Here is a 27,975-nt window from a genome sequence, read left to right as displayed (position 1 = left end):
ATAACACAACAGCAGGTTAACTAACATCAAATCTACATGAATAAGGGTCGTTATCGTTGTGTCTGTGTTGTGACGTCAGTTTGTAGTTCTACGGTCAGTGTGTAGTTCTTTAAGGTGAAGATGAGCAGCAGACCTAACAGACTGAGCAGGAGTGTGAGGAGATCTACACAAACACAACAGACACACACACAACAAACACACACACAGAAAGATACACAACAGACACACCCACAGAAAGATACACAACAGACACACAAGCAACACACACCCACACAACAAGGTCGTCAACAACAGCAGCGTGTTGGTGTGGACTCTACGACAGGTGAGTAGAAATACTCTATTACAAGGATATGGTCGTCTAATTACTTAAAGTACTGTGGTGTGAACTCTACGACAGGTGAGTAGAAATACTCTACGACCAGTATATACCTAAATACTTAAAGTGGCTATCTATCTATCTATCTAACTGTCTATCTATCTATCTATCTATCTATCTATCTATCTATCTATCTAACTGTCTATCTAACTGTCTATCTATCTATCTATCTATATATCTATCTACCTATCTATCTATCTATCTATCTATCTATCTATCTATCTAACTGTCTATCTATCTATCTGTCTATCTGTCTATCTATCTGTCTGTCTGTCTGTCTGTCTGTCTGTCTGTCTGTCTGTCTGTCTATCTATCTATCTATCTATCTATCTATCTATCTATCTATCTATCTATCTATCTATCTATCTATCTGTCTAACTGTCTGTCTATCTGTCTGTCTATCTATCTATCTATCTGTCTATCTATCTATCTATCTATCTATCTATCTATCTATCTATCTATCTATCTATCTATCTGTCTGTCTATCTATCTATCTATCTATCTATCTATCTATCTATCTATCTATCTATCTATCTATCTATCTATCTATCTATCTATCTATCTATCTATCTATTTATTTTTTAACTCAAATCTTTGTTTCTGGGGATTCTATGTCTTCTAAATCCTAACAGTTTATTATTAAATATGCATGTTGTTATGTATCAGTGATTCTCAAGCTTTTACATGAAAGACCCAAAATGATTGAATGTATTTTGCCACGGACCCCCATCTGAACATGTTTAGTTCTGGGGACCCCCATCTGAACATGTTTAGTTCTGGGGACCCCCATCTGAACATGTTTAGTTCTGGGGACCATGGAGACTTGTATTCATGGATATTTCTTATTTTTTGTCTCATTCCTAAGACAATAATGTGATGACCAGTGGACCGGTGACAAAGATTAAAACGAGACCAGATCAACTTGAGACCGTGTCGACTGTCGTCCTAGTAACAGCAGATGTTGTCCCCGGTGAAAGAACACGTAGCTGTCCTCGTCAATGCCTTTTTTTTCTCCTTCATATCACAATGCCACAACATACCGATCTGATTCTTGTTTGGATGAAGAAACGCCAGACAGACGAACACTCACGTTGCGTTGAGGACGTTGATTCTTTGATTTGCGAAACAGGAAGACGACCACTTCCTGTGTCAGTCTCTCTAACAATACATTTACACGTTTTATAAATGCAACTATTTGCCATTGGAGTCGGAGTCAACATGTGTAAGGTACAATCACTATTCAGCCCATTGAAAGCGTGCAAATAAACGCATCAATGAATTAATAAATATATGAATAAATGTTCATTCCCTCCTGGGATTCGAACTCTTCCCAATGTCAGCATAAATACACCAGACAGGCGCTTACTCCGGTGAGCCATTCTTCTCACAACAAACGGGTACCATGAACATTTCATAGACTATACAACCAGCATTAAAAAACAAAACAGTCATGGTCACTAGATTAACTTGAGACCTCAAGTCACCACACTGATTTGATTTATTTTACTGGTCTCCAACACGGCTGTTTAGTACAGATTTGTTTCTAAAATATAATAGAAATAGGAAATATGACGCATGATAGGTTAAATAAACTGTTTATAACATGACCAATTATAGAGAAAATATGGCCAAAAGTGTCTGAAACCCCACATTACAGTGACGTGATTATTGACCAGTCGATTTTAAATGTCCTACAAATTATTGAAGCTAATGTTTATGTAATATCATAGTATGTTTTAAGATACAGTTGCAGCCGCTGCACAGAAAATGGCATTTCAAGGCATGTCCATTTAGAGCTCTGGTCTCCGTTAGGAGCGGTGCTCCTCCCATTGACTGAAAATTCCACTACCGTGCGAGGTCTCAAACTGTAGTAAAACTAAAGAAAATGATTTCACTACTCATCAAAACAAAGGCCGTTTGGTGTTGTTTAAAGACTATTCTCCACGGTGGGTTACATCTCAGGACCCCACCTTCTCTGTATAATACACTTTTTGGGCAGAAAATAAAATATGTCCACCAGACGGAAATTATTTAAATGACTCACCTGGGACCTCTACAGATCTGGTCAATATAAATAACCGTAGATCATTAGAGTAGTCCTACAGTACCATTGATCATAAACGAACAGTTTATTTAACCTATCATGCGTCATATTTACTATTTCTAAGTAGCCTATAACATAATGAATAATAGATGATCATGGTGAGATATTTTAGAAACAAATCTGTACTAAACAGCCGTGTTGGAGACCAGTAAAATAAATCAAATCAGTGTGGTGACTTGAGGTCTCAAGTTAATCTAGTGACCATGACTGTTTTGTTTTTTAATGGCTGGTTGTATAGTCTATGAAATGTTCACGGTGAGAAGAATGGCTCACCGGTGTCAGCACCTATCTGGTGTATTTCTGCTGACGGTGGGAAGAGTTCGAATCCCCCGAGGGGATGAAGATTTATTCATTCATTGATGCGTTTATTTCCACGCTTTAAATGGGCTGAACAGTTATTGTACCTTTACATGTTGACTCAGACTCCAATGGCGAATAGTGGCTTTTATAAAAGGTATAAATCTATTGTTAGAGAGACAGGAAGAAGTGGTTGTCTTCCTGTTTCTCAACAACAACAAAACCAACGGAGAATCAACGTCCTCAACGCAACGTGAGTGTTCGTCTGTCTGACGAGGACAGCTACGTGTTCTTTCACCGGGGACAACATCTGCTGTTACTAGGACGACAGTAGACACGGTCTCAAGTTGATCTGATCTCGTTACAAATTGAAACAACGGTAGGCAGTGGTTCCGGTAGGAGACACAAAGGAGACTCTTTGTGTCTCCTCCCGGAACCACTGCCGCTCATCAAATGATTGTCTATATTGTCTTTTATGAGTTCTCTCTCCTGATTTGTTCTAATTGGTATAAGTCGATTATTTATTACAAATATTGGTTTCAATAGTATTGTTGGTTAATCCTAATAATCATTCAAATGGACATCGTTCTGTATTAATGAATGAATAGATAAATAGATGAACGTGTTTCTTTTGGCTTCAGATTTTAAGACTCCAACACGAGTGACCAAGTCCCGCTACGGAGGAGGGTTCAACGCCGACTCCCGCTACGGTGGAGGGTTCAATGCCGACTCCCGCTACGGTGGAGGTAGGGATGGTGACGAGAATCGTTATTATCGTTTATCGTGATAAAAATAAACGCTCACAATAATGGTATCTCAGTAATCACAGAGATTTACATTTACCGGGAAATTGTCCTCCGTCAAACACGATGATAATATAGACCCCAATCCTTTGTTTGTGTTTTGTCTCTGTGTGTGATCCTATAGACCAATCCTTTGTTTTTTGTCTCTGTATGTGATCCTATAGACCAATCCTTTGTGTTTTGTCTCTGTATGTGATCCTATAGACCAATCCTTTGTGTTTTGTCTCTGTATGTGATCCTATAGACCAATCCTTTGTTTTTTGTCTCTGTATGTGATCCTATAGACCAATCCTTTGTTTTTTGTCTCTGTATGTGATCCTATAGACCAATCCTTTGTTTTTTGTCTCTGTATGTGATCCTATAGACCAATCCTTTGTTTTTTGTCTCTGTATGTGATCCTATAGACCAATCCTTTGTGTTTTGTCTCTGTGTGTGATCCTATAGACCAATCCTTTGTTTTTTGTCTCTGTATGTGATCCTATAGACCAATCCTTTGTTTTTTGTCTCTGTATGTGATCCTATAGACCAATCCTTTGTTTTTTGTCTCTGTATGTGATCCTATAGACCAATCCTTTGTTTTTTGTCTCTGTATGTGATCCTATAGACCAATCCTTTGTTTGTTTTTTGTCTCTGTATGTGATCCTATAGACCAATCCTTTGTTTGTTTTTTGTCTCTGTATGTGATCCTATAGACCAATCCTTTGTTTTTTGTCTCTGTATGTGATCCTATAGACCAATCCTTTGTTTGTTTTTTGTCTCTGTATGTGATCCTATAGACCAATCCTTTGTTTTTTGTCTCTGTATGTGATCCTATAGACCAATCCTTTGTTTGTTTTTTGTCTCTGTATGTGATCCTATAGACCAATCCTTTGTTTGTTTTTTGTCTCTGTATGTGATCCTATAGACCAATCCTTTGTTTTTTGTCTCTGTATGTGATCCTATAGACCAATCCTTTGTTTTTTGTCTCTGTATGTGATCCTATAGACCAATCCTTTGTTTTTTGTCTCTGTGTGTGATCCTATAGACCAATCCTGTGTTCACCAACATTCAGACTGAACACACAGGTGATTGTTTCATGCAATCAATTCCCAGCATAGGGTGTGTTTGTAAACACAGCACTGAGCCCACGGGCCAATATACACACTAATGAGCGAGTGGCTCCGGTGCGCAATTTCAACGCACCCTCAGTACCGGGCCTGCGCGTGCATTCTGGTTCTTATCAGTGTGACGTCATCTGTTAAGGGCTCTATAACTACTAGTGATGTCATTTACCCATCCTATAACTACTAGTGATGTCATTTACCCATCCTATAACTACTAGTGATGTCATTTACCCATCCTATAACTACTAGTGATGTCATTTACCATCCTATAACTACCAGTGATGTCATTTACCCATCCTATAACTACTAGTGATGTCATTTACCCATCCTATAACTACTAGTGATGTCATTTACCCATCCTATAACTACCAGTGATGTCATTTACCCATCCTATAACTACTAGTGATGTCATTTACCATCCTATAACTACTAGTGATGTCATTTACCCATCCTATAACTACCAGTGATGTCATTTACCATCCTATAACTACCAGTGATGTCATTTACCATCCTATAACTACTAGTGATGTCATTTACCCATCCTATAACTACTAGTGATGTCATTTACCCATCCTATAACTACTAGTGATGTCATTTACCATCCTATAACTACTAGTGATGTCATTTACCCATCCTATAACTACTAGTGATGTCATTTACCCATCCTATAACTACTAGTGATGTCATTTACCCATCCTATAACTACTAGTGATGTCATTTACCATCCTATAACTACCAGTGATGTCATTTACCCATCCTATAACTACCAGTGATGTCATTTACCATCCTATAACTACCAGTGATGTCATTTACCATCCTATAACTACTAGTGATGTCATTTACCCATCCTATAACTACTAGTGATGTCATTTACCATCCTATAACTACTAGTGATGTCATTTACCATCCTATAACTACCAGTGATGTCATTTACCATCCTATAACTACCAGTGATGTCATTTACCCATCCTATAACTACTAGTGATGTCATTTACCATCCTATAACTACCAGTGATGTCATTTACCCATTCTATAACTACTAGTGATGTCATTTACCATCCTATAACTACCAGTGATGTCATTTACCATCCTATAACTACTAGTGATGTCATTTACCATCCTATAACTACTAGTGATGTCATTTACCCATCCTATAACTACTAGTGATGTCATTTACCATCCTATAACTACTAGTGATGTCATTTACCCATCCTATAACTACTAGTGATGTCATTACCCATCCTATAACTACCAGTGATGTAATTTACCATCCTATAACTACTAGTGATGTCATTTACCCATCCTATAACTACTAGTGATGTCATTTACCCATCCTATAACTACTAGTGATGTCATTTACCATCCTATAACTACTAGTGATGTCATTTACCCATCCTATAACTACTAGTGATGTCATTTACCCATCCTATAACTACTAGTAATGTCATTTACCCATCCTATAACTACTAGTGATGTCAAATACCCATCCTATAACTACTAGTGATGTCATTTACCCATCCTATAACTACTAGTGATGTAATTTACCCATCCTATAACTACTAGTGATGTCATTTACCATCCTATAACTACTAGTGATGTCATTTACCCATCCTATAACTACTAGTGATGTCATTTACCCATCCTATAACTACTAGTGATGTCATTTACCCATCCTATAACTACTAGTGATGTCATTTACCATCCTATAACTACCAGTGATGTCATTTACCCATCCTATAACTACCAGTGATGTCATTTACCATCCTATAACTACCAGTGATGTCATTTACCATCCTATAACTACTAGTGATGTCATTTACCCATCCTATAACTACTAGTGATGTCATTTACCATCCTATAACTACTAGTGATGTCATTTACCATCCTATAACTACCAGTGATGTCATTTACCATCCTATAACTACCAGTGATGTCATTTACCCATCCTATAACTACTAGTGATGTCATTTACCATCCTATAACTACCAGTGATGTCATTTACCCATTCTATAACTACTAGTGATGTCATTTACCATCCTATAACTACCAGTGATGTCATTTACCATCCTATAACTACTAGTGATGTCATTTACCATCCTATAACTACTAGTGATGTCATTTACCCATCCTATAACTACTAGTGATGTCATTTACCATCCTATAACTACTAGTGATGTCATTTACCCATCCTATAACTACTAGTGATGTCATTACCCATCCTATAACTACCAGTGATGTAATTTACCATCCTATAACTACTAGTGATGTCATTTACCCATCCTATAACTACTAGTGATGTCATTTACCCATCCTATAACTACTAGTGATGTCATTTACCATCCTATAACTACTAGTGATGTCATTTACCCATCCTATAACTACTAGTGATGTCATTTACCCATCCTATAACTACTAGTAATGTCATTTACCCATCCTATAACTACTAGTGATGTCAAATACCCATCCTATAACTACTAGTGATGTCATTTACCCATCCTATAACTACTAGTGATGTAATTTACCCATCCTATAACTACTAGTGATGTCATTTACCATCCTATAACTACTAGTGATGTCATTTACCCATCCTATAACTACTAGTGATGTCATTTACCCATCCTATAACCAGTGTTGTGTTCTAGTTTTTTTCGGAAGGTATACGCTACGATACGATGCGCGTGGTCGTGGGTATACGCTCTCGCGTTTTCAATGGATGAAACAGTTTTTGAAGGTATACGGTAGCGACGAAAAAAAATCTCAAAGTATACGCCGTACACAGCATCTGACGGTAGAACACACCACTGCCTATAACTACTAGTGATGTCATTTACCCATCCTATAACTACTAGTGATGTCATTTACCCATCCTATAACTACTAGTGATGTCATTTACCCATCCTATAACTACTAGTGATGTCATTTACCCATCCTATATAAGCACATTTTCATTACTGTGATAATATCGTTAATCGCAATTATTTTTGCCACAATAATCATGAGGTGTGACGTTCATATGGTCTCATCCTATAACTACCAGTGATGTCATTTACCCATCCTATGCAGTGTGATGTTCATATGATCCTATAACTACCAGTGATGTCATGTAACCATCCTATGCAGTGTGATGTTCATATGATCCTATAACTACCAGTGATGTCATGTACCCATCCTATGCAGTGTGATGTTCATATGGTCTCATCCTATAGGTGGAGGGTTCAACGCTGAGTCCCCGTTCAGTGACACAGAGCCTCAGCAGGACATCATATGGGACGCCACCTCTCCTTCTCCCATTAAAACCAGTAAGATCCCTTTAATCTACTCCACCCATTAAAACCAGTAAAATCCCTTTAATCTACTCCACCCATTAAAACCAGTAAGATCCCTTTAATCTACTCCACCCATTAAAACCAGTAAGATCCCTTTAATCTACTCCACCCATTAAAACCAGTAAGATCCCTTTAATCTACTCCACCCATTAAAACCAGTAAGATCCCTTTAATCTACTCCACCCATTAAAACCAGTAAGATCCCTTTAATCTCCATTAAAACCAGTAAGAAGCCTTTAAAACACACATAACCATGGTTACGTATGGTAACCACGGTTATGTGAGTGAGAGCGGAGGCACTGAGGTAGAATACCAGGTCCATCCCTGTGTACGGGTTGTGCCACACCTGGGGGCGTCGCCCTTTGCCACTGCCTCAAATCCCTGCGTGGCGCACCTTTCCGCCTCGTGTCCTTCTCGAGGCTCCCTAGAACACCGGAATGACGATTGGTGCAGAGTCCTGAGAACCCACGCCCGCCCCGCCCGTCAATAATCTGATCCATAGACCCGTGATTATTTCAAAATACCAACCAGACACGCCCCGCCCGTCAAATAATGGACCCGTTGTCCGCCCGTTTACCCGTGATTACATGCAGTTAAATGTAAATAGCCTAACAGACAGTCACTCCATTTAAAAGTGTGTTGAAATGTGTTGAAAAAGATAGCAGCCTTCAACAATAACGTTACATTCAGTGGTCAGGTTCATTCAGAAATGAAGTGAAGACGGAGGAGCGAGCTTTAGCCACGCGCGCGAACGCGCACGTACACGCAGTACGCACGTGTTGTTGTTTACATTGTCAGATGGTTTTAATTTGAAGGTTTTAACAGGATGTTCAATGTGTTTTAGTGAGTTCAGATAAGTGAGCGGCGTGCTCCATGCTGTTGTGCTGTGTTCAGTTACACAAGTGATGTTGTGTGGGCGGAAACAGTGCTCTCTGATTTTCACTATAAAATGTTACCCACCCGTGTTTAGTTCAGAACCGCCCGTCCCCCTACCCGTGAACTTATAAAAGTATAGTTTTCACCCGTCAAACACGAGTACCCGTCGGGTATCCGCGGGTACTCCCCCCCCCCCCCCCCCCCCGTTGCTGGACTGGATTGGAGTGATCCAATCGCTCACACAACCGCGGTTACCTAGGTCGTTGGTTCTCAAAGTGGGGTCCGGGGACCCCCAGGGGTCCTTGAGGGAGTTCCAGGGGGTCCCCAGCTAAATGATAGATTAGGCACCAAATGGACCCTTATGGGTCTGTAACTTTGAGAGTGTACAAATGGAACCAAATGGACCCTTATGGGTCTGTAACTCTGAGAGTGTACAAATGGAACCAAATGGACCCTTATGGGTCTGTAACTTTGAGAGTGTACAAATGGAACCAAATGGACCCTAACGGGTCCATTTGGTTCCATTTGTACACTCTCAGAGTTAAATTAACATTGATTTTACAATATAAATTGGGGTCCCAGAGATAGAAATGCCATTAAATGGGGGTCCGTGGCCCTAATGCATGTCAAACTGGGGGTCTTTGAAATTAAAATGGTTGAGAATCACCGCTAGAGCCGTACAAATCTTCTCTTATGGGGGTCCCTGGCTTTATCATTTCAAATGGGGGTCCGTGGGCTAATAAGTGTCAATTTGGGGGTCCTTGACATGAAAAAGTTTGAGAACCACTGACCTAGGTAACCATGGTAATGTAGGGCTATATTGGATCACTCCAGTATGATGTATTGACAACACCAGATTACTCTGTGAGCTAAGAGAAGGGACAAAGCACAAACTGACCATCAGAAGGGGTTGGGCTGGGGGTCCTCACACTGAAGCGGAGGCAACCCCCCCAGAACGGCCTGTTCCACCCGCTCACTCTGGACAAAGAGCCTCTGATGAATGAATACGTTGTAAAATGTTATTGTGTTGTGTTTGTGTGTCGTTGTTTGTGTGTATTGTAGGGGGCAGGAAGCGGGGTGTGAGGTGTAGAGCTGTAGACATCTCAGCCATCGTGAAAAGAATCGCTCCTAAGGTCTGTAAAAACACACACACACACACACGCACACACACACACACACACACACACACACACACACACACACACACACACACACACACACACACACACACTAGCTTTTCTTTATGTTGCTGAGGTATATTTGTAGATCTGTTACTGTAGGTTGTTTATTCTAGTATTTTACTGAGTGTACAGCACTTTGGTTTTTAAATGTGCTCTATAAATAAAGTGGCTTGGATTGGATTGGATAGGTATGTTCTGTGTAGTGTATGTTTGGTAAAGACGCCTGTTCACCAGTTCACACATGAAAGAAAACACTTTGTCTCAATGTGTTTATTTAACTTATTAAATAAACATTGTTGGACTGGATAAAAGAGTGAAATATTGTTCCGTGTCCGACAGCATTAGCAAATAAGATGCTGTCACCTATACATCTCCCCTTTAATAATACCAATTGTTACTGTGCTTTGTGTCATTTTTATCGTTGATTAGTCACCTTTAAAACAAGCTACAGTTTGTAAGGATCGGGCATTCGTGGAATGAGTAACACAGATAAACGTGTGGGTAGCGCCCAATTTATTTTGCCAAAATCCCCTGCAATATTCAGACATGCAAAAGTGTCACTTTTCAGCTACAGTCACCTTTTTGAACCCAAATAGGGCAATTGTGTGACACCTGACCCGAAAAAAAGCAACATGTTGTCACCTTTTTCACCTCGGGGCTGTTTGCATGCCTGAATATTGTTCTGTTGGTATTCACCCTTGTTTTGAGCTGCTTTTTGGATTGGATGATGGCACTCTCTCACATTAATAAGCAGAAAACAACACATATTGGCCATTTTTACACTTTTACATTAATATCGGCCGAAATAATCGGCCGAAGTTAAGTTTGCAAACCTTTTGTGGGCAGTTTGTATACATGTATGTCCACTCCCTCTTTCTGTGGTGTGTCGCCTAAACCCTAACCTTTAACCTCACAAACACTATGCCTAAACCTAACCTAACCCCTAACCTTTAACCTCACAAACACTATGTCTAAACCTAACCTAAACCCTAACCTTTAACCTCACAAACACTATGCCTAAACCTAACCTAACCCCTAACCTTTAACCTCACAAACACTATGTCTAAACCTAACCTAAACCCTAACCTTTAACCTCACAAACACTATGCCTAAACCTAACCTAACCCCTAACCTTTAACCTCACAAACACTATGTCTAAACCTAACCTAACCCCTAACCTTTAACCTCACAAACACTATGCCTAAACCCTAACCTTTAACCTCACAAACACTATGCCTAAACCTAACCTAAACCCTAACCTTTAACCTCACAAACACTATGCCTAAACCTAACCTAACCCCTAACCTTTAACCTCACAAACACTATGCCTAAACCAAACCTAACCCCTAACCTTTAACCTCACAAACACTATGTCTAAACCTAACCTAAACCCTAACCTTTAACCTCACAAACACTATGCCTAAACCCTAACCTTTAACCTCACAAACACTATGCCTAAACCCTAACCTTTAACCTCACAAACACTATGCCTAAACCCTAACCTTTAACCTCACAAACACTATGCCTAAACCTAACCTAAACCCTAACCTTTAACCTCACAAACACTATGCCTAAACCCTAACCTTTAACCTCACAAACACTATGTCTAAACCTAACCTAAACCCTAACCTTTAACCTCACAAACACTATGCCTAAACCTAACCTAAACCCTAACCTTTAACCTCACAAACACTATGCCTAAACCCTAACCTTTAACCTCACAAACACTATGCCTAAACCTAACCTAACCCCTAACCTTTAACCTCACAAACACTATGTCTAAACCTAACCTAAACCCTAACCTTTAACCTCACAAACACTATGCCTAAACCTAACCTAAACCCTAACCTTTAACCTCACAAACACTATGCCTAAACCTAACCTAAACCCTAACCTTTAACCTCACAAACACTATGCCTAAACCCTAACCTTTAACCTCACAAACACTATGCCTAAACCTAACCTAAACCCTAACCTTTAACCTCACAAACACTATGCCTAAACCTAACCTAAACCCTAACCTTTAACCTCACAAACACTATGCCTAAACCTAACCTAAACCCTAACCTTTAACCTCACAAACACTATGTCTAAACCTAACCTAAACCCTAACCTTTAACCTCACAAACACTATGCCTAAACCCTAACCTAAACCTAACCTTGTTAAACTAATAAACACTTTTGGTGTTTTTACAACTTAGACACATTCCACGGATCCCCACGCTTGATCCACAGCCATCTCTACACCTGTGCAGTGTGCAGTGTGTACTTGTTGGCACTTTAACTTCACAAAAACTTTGCCTTACCCTAACCTAACCCCTAACCTTTGACCTCACCACAACTATGCCTAACCCTAACCTACCCCCTAACCTTTAACCTCACCAAAACTAACCCTAAAGGACAGTCCACACACATGCAACTACTTACAGTTTAGGCATTTATCAGACTCTTAATCCAGAGCCATTTACAGTAAGCAAGGACACTTGCACTGGTGCGGTCTGACCTTTAACCTCAAAACCACGCCCACATGGGCGAAACGCCCGGAAAACAGGGAGTCCTGTCTGTAGGTATTCAGACACTGTGTGTGTGTGTGTGTGTGTGTGTGTGTGTGTGTGTGTGTGTGTGTGTGTGTGTGTGTGTGTGTGTGTGTGTGTGTGTGTGTGTGTGTGTGTGTGTGTGTGTGTGTGTGTGTGTGTGTGTGTTGCAGCATGGCAGACCAGCGGTTCCAGAACCAACGTTACAACAGTGGATCGGGGAGAATGCAGCCATTCCCTGTACGCCCAGTCCTGATGTACACCCCCCCTTCAAGAAGAAATCCCCCCGGTACACACACACACACACACACACACACACACACACACACACACACACACACACACACACACACACACACACACACACACACACACACACACACACACACACACACACACACACACACACACAGTGTATTACTAGATACCTGTGAGGACATAAACATGTTAGCCCATTAAGACCTGAAGAAGCATCTGTGTCATATTTTTAGATTTGAGCTAAAAAAGCATTATTTTACACTTTACCCAGGGGGCAAAACCCACCTTTTTTTAAGGTGCTGCATTTGCCCTGCCATAAAAGGTTGGCCACCAGAAATAATATCTATGACCCAGTAGGATCACAACCTATATGGACAACCCGGTCATTTTTTTGCTGGAAATCCAATATAGCCGCCTCAATATTGGCCCCTATCAGAAAATAGCTTTGGCGATAACTTTTGAACCAGATGGGCTAAAAATGCAAACTTGGTGTCTATTTCATGGTTTCAGAGCATGACAAACTCAATGGAATACTTATCTTTATGATTAGGTGTGTCTGGACCTTTACTTTGCATATTTCCAAGATGGACGCCACCCGAAAATGAGTTTTACTATGACTTTTACAGTGACAGCTAACTGTTATGGCAAAAAGTCTGCTTTTTAAGCAATATGAACACATTTGGTCAGTTTGAGCTTTCATTTCTATGTTGTCAATATGGCTGCAGTCATAAATAATGTATGGTATTACATTTTTGCTCAGATTATATCTATAGTTGTGGGGATGATTGCAGTGAAAAATCTGAGAAAAAGCCCACAATATATCTTATGTATCATTTTAATAAACTAACTACAATTTAAACAGACACATGCACACTCCAAGACTTGCCAAAAACTTCAACTTTAGGGCTATACAAATTAACATAGTGGTATGCATTCAAGTAACATAACAAAATATAGAGTACTTAGTGACAAACAGAGTAAAAGCGGATTTGAGGTTGCGTACAAAAGGTTCATTTTGACCTCTCTGGTGCTGTCTTGCCTGCTTCTGAAGCCAATGATACTATGGTACAATGCTATTCACTGTCACTGTTGTCACGTGTTGCACTGATGCTGCTGCATCGTGTCTCCAGTCCCTGGCAACGGCATCCTAAGTAGCATGGAACTTCCTTCTTTGCACAGGAACAGTTTTTCTGGCAGCCTTTGATGCCAGCTTTGATGCCAGCTGCATGATATTGCCTTGTTCATTGACACAGGCCAGGCTGGCTCGGTAGATGCAAGGGGGGCTGCATTGCTAGCACTGAGAGACCATGCTCTGCGAAAGAGGGAATATCCGGCTTGGCGATGTGTGCACATTTATCTATTATGGTTGCTAGAGCAGCTCTTCTCAGGTGCAGGTCAAAGGCATTCTCTGTCGGGGGCAGCAGCTTTAAGAGGGTTGATCTATTATTGAGGAACTTGTACACTCTAAGCTTACTCAGGTCAAAATCCTCCGGGTGGTCCGCTTTGGATGTACAGTATGTACAGCAATTGTGAGGTCTTGAGCCTGATTGATGACGTCATCTGAGAGGGAATCAGAAGAGTTTTCACCAAACTCCTCAAGTGCAGGGAGATCCAGACACATGCTGGCCTTGAACCATGCCTTCTTCCCAGTGAAGAAGGGATAGCTGGTGGTATCTCTGCCACTTAAATTATGGATAAAGGGCAGGGCACGACACTGTGCGAGCCCCAGTGCTGATACCATTTGATGGATAGGAAGGTATGAATTTTGCTCTGTTCTCACCCACAGCTCTGGAAGGCATCTGAGATGGGTTGCTTTATAGTAAAGGCACACGATGATGATGTCTGTGTCATTGGCATGGATGACAACTCTGTCAACTTTGTCATTCTGGACACTGTACAGGGTGTGGAGTATTATTCTTGTATCAGCCTCCTGTTGTGTGGATTCTAGTGCAGGGACATCTTCAATAGACCCCTCCTTGATCACCACACTCATTGTCTCTTCTTTAAACCCCCCACCCAGGTAAAGATGTGTTGGACCAAGGGCCGACTTAAGTTTCTCATTTTCACACCATTCGTCACAGAGGAAACTCAATAGGTATGCCTTGTTAGCTGACACAGCAAAAAAACTCCCGAGGATCTGGAGCTGTGTAATGCATACTCACTTCATATTCTTTGGAAGGTTTTGGTCGAGCATATCTGTGTTCTTGCTCAGCTGTCTTAAGACTAGGTCCACTGTACCGGTCACAACAGAAATGAATGATCTCTGTGCCAGCAGGCACATCATTCAACAGCAGACGTTGGTATCGTTCAGCGATTGTTCCAAATGCTTCACCTAATCACCTTTCAGGAACGACCAATTTAGGCCATGCGCAGGAGGGCAGTAATTTCATTGCTCTTGCCAGGTGCTGAGGTTTTCCCCTTCGATTTTTTGGATTTTGTGTTTTGAGTGTGGAAAGTTTCATTATGCTTGTCTTCTTCTGATCACTGGACAGTGATTCACACAGTGCCTTCAGACCCAGTTCTTTCACACTCATCAAGTCGTCCTTGACTGTGGAATCAGCACACTGTCCTGTAGATATGTTGATCATGGATGATGTGCTTACTGTAAATGGGTTAGTCTCCACTGCTGCCATGACCTTGACTACCATCTCTGCATCCCGGGTTACACGACTCTGACCAGACTCATGGTGTGGGTTGGAGGAGTGGAGGTGGAGCATAGACTTGAGCTCTGCAGAGACAGCTGCAGTGAGTGGTCTTGTGTAGATCCATTTTGTCCGGGCAGCATGGCTGAGTGTAATGCCATCCAGACCGCTTGCTTCCTTGGCATCAGCATTATAGGTCTGCTCCAGTAGCATGTCAAGAGCAACACTGTTGTGGCTGCCATCTGCTCGTCTGCCAACAAATACACCTGCCACCAGTGCTTCATGTACCTCTGAAGCTGTTTCTGGTAGTTTCTTCATCTCAGCCAAATACAGAGGTAAAGATTGCTGCCCGTACTTGTAGTGGCCTGCTGCAGTGAGGTAGGGTAGCATTCTTGCTGATTCACAGAGATGTCCTGTCCAGTCACCTTCCCGATCGTAGTAGATAAACCTTTGGAGAATATCTGACATCTCCAGGAAGGTTGCCCAGAGGACTGCAGTTGGTTGCCCATTCAATGATTCCTGAAAAAGCAGCAGCTGCTCTCCTAGGACTGCCATCTCTGGACGCCTCGCCTGGATAGCAATGCAGTCCCCCTTGCATCTACCGAGCCAGCCTGGCCTGTGTCAATGAACAAGGCAATATCATGCAGCTGTATCAAAGGCTGCCAGAAAAACTGTTCCTGTGCAAAGAAGGAAATTCCATGCTACTTGCCGTTGGATGCCGTTGCCAGGGACTGGAGACACAATGCAGCAGGATCAGTGCAACACGTGACAACAGTGACAGTGAATAGCATTGTACCATAGTATCATTGGCTTTAGAAGCAGGCAAGACAGCACCATAGAGGTCAAAATGAACCTTTTGTAGGCAACCGCAAATCCGCTTTTACTCTGTTTGTCACTAAGTAGTCTATATTTTGTTACTTGAATGCATACCACTATGTTAATTTGTATAGCCCTAAAGTTGAAGTTTTTGGCAAGTCTTGGAGTGTGCATGTGTCTGTTTATATTGTAGTTAGTTTATTAAAATGATACATAAGATACATTGTGGGCTTTTTCTCAGATTTTTCACTGCAATCATCCCCACAACTATAGATAGAATATGAGCAAAAATGTAATACCATACATTATTTATGACTGCAGCCATATTGACAACATAGAAATGAAAGCTCAAACTGACCAAATGTGTTCATATTGCTTAAAAAGCAGACTTTTTGCCATAACAGTTAGCTGTCACCGTAAAACTCATTTTCGGGTGGCGTCCATCTTGGAAATATGCAAAGTAAAGGTTCAGACACACCTAATCATAAAGATAAGTATTCCATTGAGTTTGTCATGCTCTGAAACCATGAAATAGACACCAAGTTTGCATTTTTAGCCCATCTGGTTCAAAAGTTATCGCCAAAGCTATTTTCTGATAGGGGCCAATATTGAGGCGGCCATATTGGATTTCCAGCAAAAAATTGACCGGGTTGTCCATATAGGTTGTGATCCTACTGGGTCATAGATATTATTTCTGGTGGCCAACCTTTTATGGCAGGGCAAATGCAGGGGGGTACCCTTTGCCCCCTGGGTACTTGGGCTATTCAAAAATAGCAGATCTACAAGCTCATAGCGCGGCACCGAGTGCCGTGCTATGAGCTTGTAGATCTGCTATTTTTGAAAAATCGAGAAAATGTGTACAAATTAATAAACAATTTATTTTCTTTTAAAGCGAACATTTTTTAACTCAAATCTTTGCTTCTGGGGGGTCCCTGCCCTGGAACAACATATTTTGAGATGGGGTTCGGCGGCCAAACACATATCATTTTGGGGGTCCTTGACATGAAAAGGTTTGAGAACCACTGATATAGAAACATATGTTTTTTCAGAAAACCGTTTAGGATTTAGAAGACATTTTGTAGAATCGGAACATCTGGCCTGGATTAATTCAGTGATTGTATGAATGCTACTTTTTACAACAATTCAATCCGGGAACGCATACTCTGTCATTTTAGATTTAATAGCCAAGACCATTATTTTATCCATTTGGTTCCATTTGTACACTCTCAGAGTTACAGACCTGTAAGGGTCTATTTTAGGGTTGTCCGATATTGGCTTTTTTACCGATAACCGATATACCGATATTGTCCAACTCTTAATTACCGATACCGATATCAACCGATACCGATATATGCGGGGATTATTGTGATTAGGGTAAGCTCAAATTTCATATTTCATATTTTCTTTTTTTTTTTCAAAAACCGATACCGATATTTTCCCGATATCAATTTTTATGCTAATATCGGCCGATAATATCGGACATCCCTAGTCCATTTGGTTCCATGTGTACACTCTCAGAGTTACAGACCTGTAAGGGTCCATTTGGAACCCCCTCCAGGAACCCAGATGGTCCCTGGACCACACTTTGAGACCCTCTGTGTGTTTAAATGACACACTGGTATCAGATCAACACTCTGTATGGATGAAGATTTTTATCATTTCAATAAATCAGCGTAAACAATGCTTCACATGAACAATGCTGGTGTAACTAACTAGAGATTCCATGTTTTATTCACACAGATTTACAAATAAAAGACTAAATGATGTGGAGGTTACTTCCTCATTGTCCTGGTCTGTTTGATACCAGAGCTCATGCTGTCTCTGATAACTTCGTCCCATTGGCTACTGCAAATGCCAATCAATCTGTGATATGGCCCGCCCTGTTTTCAGACAGTTTTTCAGACAGACCATGTGACGTATGGTATCAAATATGATATGTTCTGGTCATGTCATAGACCATGTGACGTATGGTATCAGATATGATATGTTGTGGTCATGTCACAGACCATGTGACGTATGGTATCAGATATGATATGTTGTGGTCATGTCATAGACCATGTGACGTATGGTATCAAATATGATATGTTGTGGTCATGTCATAGACCATGTGACGTATGGTATCAAATATGATATGTTGTGGTCATGTCATAGACCCTTTAAGTGAACTAGACCATACCCGGTGAAGTGCGCAGGTGAGTGTTGCAAACGTGGGGTTATTGCACGTCCTGTCCCCCACCACCCCACCCCCCCGTGCGTCCCTTTGCGGACCCGTCGGGTCCAGTCGCAAACACAGACACACACACACACACACACCGTTTCGTTTTTCTTTTCTTTTTTCGTTGCGTGGCATGGTAGTGGGCTTACAGTGAGGCGTTGTGAGCTTGTAGACGGGCTATTTTCCATGAGGAAATATATGTGGTTGAAGGTTGTGTGGTCGCCGCATCGTGGAGGCACAGAACACACAGAAACACCCGCGCATATATACAGATCTACATTAACAGCTGGAGCCGTCCCCAACACACACACGCGCGACCCGCTGCGAGCGCGCACACACACACACATGGTACATCCTCATGCGGCCAGAGACGCCCCCCCGCCGTGCACACAAACACACACACACACGTAACTTGGGGGAAGCACGTTCTGTGAGTGCAACAGTGTAACGCAGTGGGGCTGCAGATGCGACGCATGCGCAGTTTGAGCAGCCAGCGTAAGCATGGCGACATTCTTTGACATGAAAATGCAAATAAACAGCTGAGATTTAGTGATATCGAAAAACGGGCTTTGCAGTCACATGCACATGGTAATGGTCAATGGCTGTGTGCAATTTGAGATCAATAGGTCCAGGCACTGAGGAGAACCAGGCAGAACATTTTTTGACATGAAAATGCGAATAAACAGCTGAGATGTAGTGATATCGAAAAACGGGCTTTGCAGTCCGATGCACATCTTAATGGTGAATGGATGTGCGCAATTTGAGATCAATAGCTCCAAGCACTGAGGAGAACCGGGCAGAACAATGTTTGGGCTCAGAGGTTTGGCCTCAGAGGTTTGGTCTCAGAGGTTTGGTCTCAGAGGTTTGGTCTCAGAGGTTTGTGGAATTATAGGAAGGATAAATAAATGTTTTCAGACTGCTAATCCTTTGTGGTTTTTTGTCACCTCCAGAACCAACGGCGTGGACGATCTGATGAAACTGGCCAAGCAGTTTGACCTCAACATGTTCCGACAGCACGAGTCAACACGCTCTGACAAAACCACCGCTTACCAGGACACCATGACTCATCAGGACACCATGACTCATCAGGACACCATGACTCATCAGGACACCATGACTCACCAGGAAACCATGACTCATCAGGACACCATGACTCATCAGGACACCATGACTCATCAGGACACCATGACTCATCAGGAAACCATGACTCATCAGGACACCATGACTCATCAGGACACCATGACTCATCAGGACACCATGACTCATCAGGACACCATGACTCACCAGGACACCATGACTCATCAGGACACCATGACTCATCAGGAAACCATGACTCATCAGGAAACCATGACTCATCAGGACACCATGACTCATCAGGACAGTTTCCAACTGCTTCCTGATGATGTCGACATGTCAGATTTCCAGAACAAGGGCGAGAAACGGACGACGACGGTGGCGGATCCTCCTTCTTCGGAAACGTGTCGTCCGCTCGTAAACAACAACAACAACAACGCCGTCGGGACGAGACGAGCCCCGGAGGTTTGTTCACCCGCCGATCACCACATGGAGGACGACCTGGACCTGGACCTGGACCTGGACCTGGACGCCATCTTTGACGGACCCACTCAGCACATCAGTGGTGGTTTAAGTCAGGTTTCATTAGCCGCTTCTTTGGAAGTAAAACCTGTCCCCAGGTTGTCCTACAAAGAGCCTTGTGGGAACGTTAAAGAGCCGTTTGGAAACATCAGAGACACCTCTAGGAACATCAGAGACACCTCTAGGAACATCAAAACTTGTGGGAACATCAAAGAGCCTTTTGGAAACGTCAAAGAACCTTGTAAGAACATCAAACCTTTTGGGAACATCAGAGAACCTTGTGGGAACATCAGAGAACCTTGTGGGAACATCAAAGGGAACACGTCCAGTGCTGTTGGTGCTCCTACTCCGGCCACGTCTTCGACACAGACTAAAAGTCCGTCAGAAAACAACATGGACGATGACGGCTGGGATGATGACGATTTGCTCGACGACCCTTTGGTCTTCGCCATGACCCACGATACGCAAAACGTCATCGCTCCTCCGAAGCACTGTTCCACACAGAGACACGCCCCCGACCCACCCGGTCCATCCAGTGTTTGTGTGGCTGGAGTGGAGCGACCTCACGGAGGTTAGTTAGTTAGTTAGTTAGATTATTCATCATCAGGGATCAATCATACAGAGATAAATATTCTGTGACTACTTGAAAAGGTCAGAGAATCGCTAAATCCTGGCAGTGGGACCACAAGCTAGAAATAAGTCTGGCAGTGAATGAGTTAACACATCGGGTGCCAAACACGGTTCAAATCGTGTTTTCACAGAGTATCGCTTTGGTGCCGAACACGGTTCAAACCGTGTTTTTAGTCTTTTTGTTTTTTTTGTTTTTTTTCACAGGGAGGGGGGGGGGCTAGCGCAGCTCTGGAATCACCCATGAACACTGTAAGAAGTAAGGGACAGATGGATCACCGTACCAACAAATCTGTCTCCCCTCCGCTTCCATTCTATCTCCTTGCTAAAAACCTCTGTATCTCCTTAACTTTTTACAGTGGGCAAAACGAGTCATTCTCGATGCGCGATCGCTCTGCAACGGTGACTCACATGAGACATGTTGTTGTTCCAGGCTTTAGCCAGGACCATCCATCGTCGTCCACGCATGCATTGTTTACGTGCGTGGTGCTCGTCGTGGAGTCCACAGCTCTAAACAGCACAGCGTTGCAGACGGTGAGATTTCTGGCACTCAGAAATCTGATTATTGTTTTTTTTCCCCGGTTCTACAAGACCCCTGTGTGTGTAATGAGGGGATCACCGTGAGGACGGTGATCACGGAAAATATTTTGTGACTGCTTGAAAAGGTAAAAGAAAATTAAGTTAAAAACGCTGGCACTGTCTGTACCCGGTTTTAACACATTGCGTGCCAATCGCATTTTTTTTCCCTCGCAGGTTCACATTTAATTGTAGCACACCCGGAAACGGAAATATCCGTATCCGGAGATTTTCGTTCCCACCCGCCTCCACTCTAAAGCTCCCACTAATCCTCCATTATCTCGGTTGTTGTTTTTCTCCTCGCTGATCGCTGTTTAACATAAACCGCGACAACTTCAAAATGGACGATCTCACACAGCTACCCTGTGTGTCTACAAACAGTTTAACGCGCGATCTTAAGGTATTAAGCGAGGTCTGTGGCGACGTGAAAAAAACAAAAAAAACAACAATACATCGCCGCCACTGGTGAGAACATTATGATATTAAACTCTGGCGTGGAATGTGTTGTTAAAAAACCTCTGACACTCAATGTGTTAACAGGTCCGTCAGCCGTTCCCAAAGAGCAGAAACCCAGAAGGACCTTCAGGCTGGAGGCCGACTCCTCCACGTTGGACCAGATGATCCTCTCCGACGCTTCACCCCGCCCGACCGCCCTCAACCAACCAGACCAACACACATGTTCCCTCTCCATGAACACAGGTTCTCCTCATTGTTGATTTTGTCGACTAAAACTATGACGAAAAATGTTCGACGACTACCTTTAACACATTGACCGCCAGAGATTAATCTCATAATGTACTCACCAGTGCCAACGTTTTATTGTTGTTTTTTGTTTTTTTCAGGTCGCCATAGACCTTGTTAAAATCCTTAAAATTGAGCCGTGCACTGTCTGTAAACATCGCAGCCATCTGCCTGCTTCTACCACTGAAGAAAGCGTGTCAAACGGTGCCTCCATGTTGTAGTTAGAACGGTTTATGTTAAACGGTGATCGACGAGGAGAAGAAAAGAACAAGGAGAAAATTAAGTTTCACTTTCGTCATTATAACGGGGGCTGACGACATCGGCAAAACCGGAATCCCTAATAAGGGCTTTCCGGTGGTGTTAAAATGAAATGGTCCGTGTAGAAAATTGAAAAAAGTTGTTTTTTTTCGAAAAAAGGAAAAAGCACCACGGCCCGTAGGCTACGGGACCGGCGCTTTACAGTTGGATTTATCGGCCCGTAGGCTACGGGCCCGGCGGGTAGAGTGTTATTCACTGACAAAAACTACATAAAAACGAAATAAAAACTAAGCTATGACTAAAACTCAAACTAAATATATTGACAATTTCGTCAACATATAAAAACTAGATTACAATGTTAGAGGAGAAGAGATCCAGTAGAACTAAGACTAGTGGAGAAGAGATCCAGTAGAACTAAGACTAGTGGAGAAGAGATCCAGTAGAACTAAGACTAGTGGAGAAGAGATCCAGTAGAACTAAGACTAGTGGAGAAGAGATCCAGCAGAACTAAAAGACAAGTCATTTTATGTTTGGTTGAGCTTGGGTGTTGCGCTCTGAAAACAGCAGATCTACAAGCTCACAACGCGTCGCGCTGCGAGTTTTTTTTGCCGCAATGATCTTGACGTGTAATTTTCATATGGTCCCATTCCTAGGTACCAGGTCCACCCCCAAGCCCCCGGCTACTGAACCTCTGACAACCAGACCCGCACCCTCTGCAGCTCCCCGTCAGCCCACTGGGGGCGCCAAACCTCTGACAACCAGACCCGCACCCTCTGCACCTCCCCGTCAGCCCACTGGGGGCGCCAAACCTCTGACAACCAGACCCGCACCCTCTGCACCTCCCCGTCAGCCCACTGGGGGCGACCTAGAGGTAGGCGTTTGTCACAATCCTATTTTAAAATGTTATATTAAGAAAGCGAGTGGGAAGAGAAAATGATGAAGGATGGTACCATTTGTACACTCAGAGTTACAGACCTGTAAGGGTCCATTTGGTTCCTATCAATCATTTGACTGGAGACCCCCTGGAACCCCCTCAAGGACCCCTGGGGGTCCCCGGACCCCACTTTGAGAACCAATGCTTTAGTTATTGTCTGTTAGAGCGTCTTTTCTCGCCCAAAATAACTCTCTGACCGTTGCTCTGATCAAGCGCTACACAGGGCGGCCAGAGTTTTTCAGATTAATGTCACGCTACTGCCAGCAAAAACCTTTATACGGCGGTCGTCCATTGTGTTGCTATGGCCCGTTGAATACGCAGATGTAAACAAAGAGTGTGTGGGGGGAGGGGCAGGGTCTCCTTTACCCACCGGAGCAAAACCCTTTATACGGCGGTGGTCCATTGTGTTGCTATGGCTCGTTGAATAAGACTCGTTTGGACGGAGGAGACGTTTTTTTGGGATGACGTCACATCCGTCCATTCCTTCTCTCAGAGTCAAGGGATCATTCCTATGTTGTGTTAGAGCGCCCTCTTGTGGAATTTTCTTCTTTTTTTTGTTGAAAGAATGCATATATGCAGGGGTGCACATAACTTTTTAGGTCTGGTACGCAGAGGAGCACCTGGACATGTGACTTGGTGCGCATGGCGCCCGTCCCGTTTTGTCAACGGGGGGGGGGGGGGGGGGGGTTCAGCCCGGACAGTTTTGTCAACGGGGGGGGGATTCAGCACGGTGCCCGCCGGACAGTTTTGTCAACGGGGGGGGGGGCGAGAAAAAAAGGACGCTCTGCTTCTAAATTCCGCCGATTTTCGCCGTTTTTTTTTCTCTCATGCTGTTATATAAAGCCCCCAAGGTTGGTGCCCTGTGCTGCTGCGCTGATTTTATCCGCCAGATTGGGACGTTCACGGCATATTTTGCACCATTACGGTGCGTTCATCATCGGTGACGAGTGCCTCTAACAGCCGCTGCTGGCTGCGTGCACGCAGCCAGGCAATGCGAGGCGATGCGAGGCGACGCGAGTCATATCTCTACCCCTCCGCCTAATGGCTGTACATGGGGCCGACGGGTGCTTTAGAGTGATTGTGTGAGTGTGGCTTCAGGAAGTAAATTCCTAGCCTCGATCTCCAGGCTTTTATTTTTTAGTTTTGCTAAAAAAATAAAAGCTTGGAAATTCCTGTCCCAGCTGTTGGTGCGCAAAAGCGCCTCGCGTCGCCTGATGTGGTGCGCATTTTTTATTTTGGGTGCGCATGCGCACCTGCGCACCAGTTATGTGCACCCCTGCATATATGTGTACAGTACTTGAGTAAATGTACTTAGTTACTTTACACCACTGTTAACAGTCAACAAACATGTCTGCCTTCCAGCTGGAGGACGATGAGGATCTGGACTCCTTCTTCTCAGAGGAGCCGCTCTGGGACGACCTGAACCAATCAGAGGAGCCGGCGGTATGGGACGACCAGAACCAATCAGAGGAGCCGGTGGTATGGGACGACCAGAACCAATCGGAGGAGCCCGTGTGGGACGACCAGAACCAATCGGACGACCACCTGCTGCTGGAGCTGTGTGAGGACGTGGAGAGCCAGATCGCCTCCCACGACTCCGCCCCCCCCGCGTCGACCAATCGGCAGCCGGCCCACAAACCACGCCCCCCCCTCCTCCTGCCTCCCCACGACAACGGGACCCCCGGTGGCAGCGTCCAGCCGGTCAATACTCTGAACAGACAGACTGGATGGACCAGCGGGAAGCCTGGTGAGCTTTAAATAAAGTTATTTTAAAGGTGCAGTGAAATGAAAAATATGTTTTCACACTTTTAGAGCATATCCGTGGTCATCATATGGGCATACCTAACAATAGATGCCAAAAAAAATGGGAAAAAAAAACATTTTTACATCTAAAGTCCCTAAAAAGCCAATCTTAATTACTTCCTGTAAAGGAAAACGTGCTGCGTGATGACATAACGCAGCCTTCATGAATATAAATTAATCTTGATTACATGCACCTGTTTGATTCCCATAGCTGCACGTTCTTCAAACACAGCTGATTTTAATTACAGAGATACTCCGTTTTGAATCTCATTGAAGATGAGTGTATTACTCATTTTAAACTTCATCTGCACACTAAACTATGTCTCTGAAAACATTATAGGTTAGAAATAAGCCAGGTAGTAGCAAACGTGCTTCACTGGCCGTCTCTCTCTCACTTGTAAACAAACACTAGCCGTGTGCCAGCACGGCTGAAGTGATTGAGATCCAACGTCCCATAGCCTGAAGGGATGGGACCTTCTGATTGGTTTAGAGTTGGTTGAGCCGACGTTTCAGACTGAACCTTCAAAATAAAATGACCGAAAATGTCACTGCAGTGCATCTTTAACATTTAAGTTGTAGTAGTTCTACACGCTCTGCATCCACAGTGACTCACAGTAAACAGGGTTTCTACGGTCATCACATTCCTGGAAATATTTAGCATTTTTTTTCCCCAGTCCCGGAAGAGGTTTGTAATTTATTAAAGGGTCCTGGAAGAAATATTTGGCTATGAATTGTTTGGTTGCTAATGTCATGCACTAGGGTTATACATGGCAAAAGAGGGAGTCCACACAAGGTCAAACGTTTAAATTATATTTATTGTTCTAACTTAATTAAAGAATATGGATAATCAAAAGCAATCAAAAGTATGAGGTGTGAACAAGTCAGTAATCAGTAATGTAATGCAATGTATGGATGTGTGGAATGTGCTGTGTGAGTGTTGTATAAGGTGTAAAAGAACTGAAAACAAAGGAGTTAGGCCCCACAGGCCAGGTTGCAATCATAAAACACAGGAGCCGAGACACGGGATTTTTAAGTTGTAGTAGTTAATGAAGTTCTATCAACCTCATAGACCAGGGGTCTTCAACAGGGGGTCCGGGACCCCTAGGGGGTCCTCAGAGTTACTACAGGGGGTCCGCCAAATCTTTGTGTGACGTGATTTTTTTTTTACCTTAACCACTTGAACCCTAGCATCCCCTTTCTGAGGAAAACTTTAGCCAAAAAATAGCAGATCTACAAGCTCACAACGCCTCGCGTAGATCGGCTATTTTTTGGCAAAGAGATATAGGTGTAGAGGGAAAAAAGAGCAGACCAAGTACACAAAAAAAAGTTAAATCTGAAACACAATTTTATACAATATAGAGGGGGTCCCTGCATCATCTCTCTCTCAGCTAGGGGGTCCTTGGCCTGAAAACGTTGAAGACCCCTGACATAGACACATGAAAAACAGAAAAAGTGCAAAACCATGGCACCACCTCTTTAAGTAATAAGTTAACCATGAAGTGGATGGAGCAGTAAATCTTGGGATCACGTTATCTTGTGTCAAACACGTCACATGGTACAACATGAGTTCATCGTCAACCGAAAAAACTGACGGCGACACCCTCCTCTCCTCTAGGTGGCAGCGGCAGCGGCGGGCTCTGTGTCCGATCTCTTCCCCCCAAGAACCCCACGCCCGCCCCGACGCAGCGCCCGGCCACTACTGGCCGACCTGTAAACCCCGCCTCCTCCTCTTTCTCCTCCTCCTCCTCCTCCACGCAGAACGGCAGCGTTTCGGCGCATCCTCAGCGGGCGGCGGTCGAACCACCGAGGGTTCAGACCGCCGCTCACACCAACGCCAGCCGCTTCACCTTTAAGAGGCCGGCCGGCCCCGCCCCCAACCCCGCCCCCAACCCCGCCCCCACCCCCACCACAACCAACACAGGTGGGCTTCACTGGCAACACATCTGTGTGTCACCACTTTAACCATTATTGTATACTTTGGCTATAAAGAAAAAAATAGCAGATCTACAAGCTCATAGCGCGGCACCAAGTGCCGCGCTATGAGCTTGTAGATCTGCTATTTTTTTCAAATCTTGAAAAATGTGTGCAAATCTTTGAATACATTATATTATTATATATATTTTTTTTAAAGCAAACATTTGTAACTCAAATCTTTGCTTCTGGGGGGGGTCCCTGGAACAACATGTTATTGAGATGGGGGTCCCTGGAACAACATGTTATTGAGATGGGGGTCCCTGGAACAACATGTTATTGAGATGGGGGTCCCTGGAACAACATGTTATTGAGATGGGGGTCCCTGGAACAACATGTTATTGAGATGGGGGTCCCTGGAACAACATGTTATTGAGATGGGGGTCCGCGGCCAAATACATATTATTTTGGGGGTCCTTGACATGATAAAAGTTTGAGAACCACTGATATTATAGCAACAAGTAAATAAAAAAACCTGTTAGGATTTAGAAGACATTTGTAGAATCCTCCTGAAGCAAAGATTTGAGTCTAAAATGTTTGCTTTAAAAAATATATTTATTCAAATATTTGCACACATTTTGATGATTTTTCCAAGATATAAAAAACAATAGCAGATCTACAAGCTCATAGTGCCATGCCAGGCCTAGCCCAGTACCTCCCTCACTGTGTGTGTGTGTGTGTGTGTGTGTGTGTGTGTGTGTGTGTGTGTGTGTGTGTGTGTGTGTGTGTGTGTGTGTGTGTGTGTGTGTGTGTGTGTGTGTGTGTCACAGCAGGTGGGAGGTGCTCGGCGGTGGAGATCGAGCTGAAGAAACGTCAGGCGATGGAGAGGAGACGCCAGAAGATGCAGAACACACAGTTATGAGACCCAGAACACATTCTGTGTGTCATCTTAACATTTATTTGGGCTTTTCCAAAAATAGCAGATCTACAAGCTCGTA

General features: G+C 43.2%; 1 protein-coding gene across 3 annotated transcripts; it reads left to right on the top strand.

The window, feature by feature from the left end:
• Positions 1-120: 120 nt before the first annotated feature.
• On the top strand, positions 121-27,975 carry LOC311059108 (uncharacterized protein; the record flags this gene model as incomplete). 3 transcript variants are annotated; one of them, XM_084076742.1, is made up of 11 exons in its annotated part: positions 121-322; positions 3,419-3,523; positions 7,890-7,982; positions 9,948-10,018; positions 12,774-12,889; positions 19,482-20,698; positions 21,871-22,029; positions 22,983-23,200; positions 24,626-25,010; positions 26,682-26,987; positions 27,811-27,975. In XM_084076742.1, the coding sequence occupies 11 exons, from the start codon at positions 121-123 to the stop codon at positions 27,897-27,899; spliced, it is 2,961 nt and encodes a 986-aa protein (XP_083932868.1). In that variant the 3' UTR covers positions 27,900-27,975. The 3 variants fall into 3 exon arrangements, with proteins under 3 accessions (XP_083932868.1, XP_083932867.1, XP_083932869.1); XM_084076741.1 differs by having other exon boundaries at positions 27,808-27,975; XM_084076743.1 differs by lacking the exon at positions 21,871-22,029 and having other exon boundaries at positions 27,808-27,975.

This window comes from Gymnoscopelus microlampas (genome assembly GCF_963454915.1).
Source record: "Gymnoscopelus microlampas genome assembly, chromosome: 2".
Lineage (NCBI taxonomy): Eukaryota > Metazoa > Chordata > Actinopteri > Myctophiformes > Myctophidae > Gymnoscopelus > Gymnoscopelus microlampas.
This window is presented reverse-complemented; position numbering and strand designations above follow the sequence as displayed.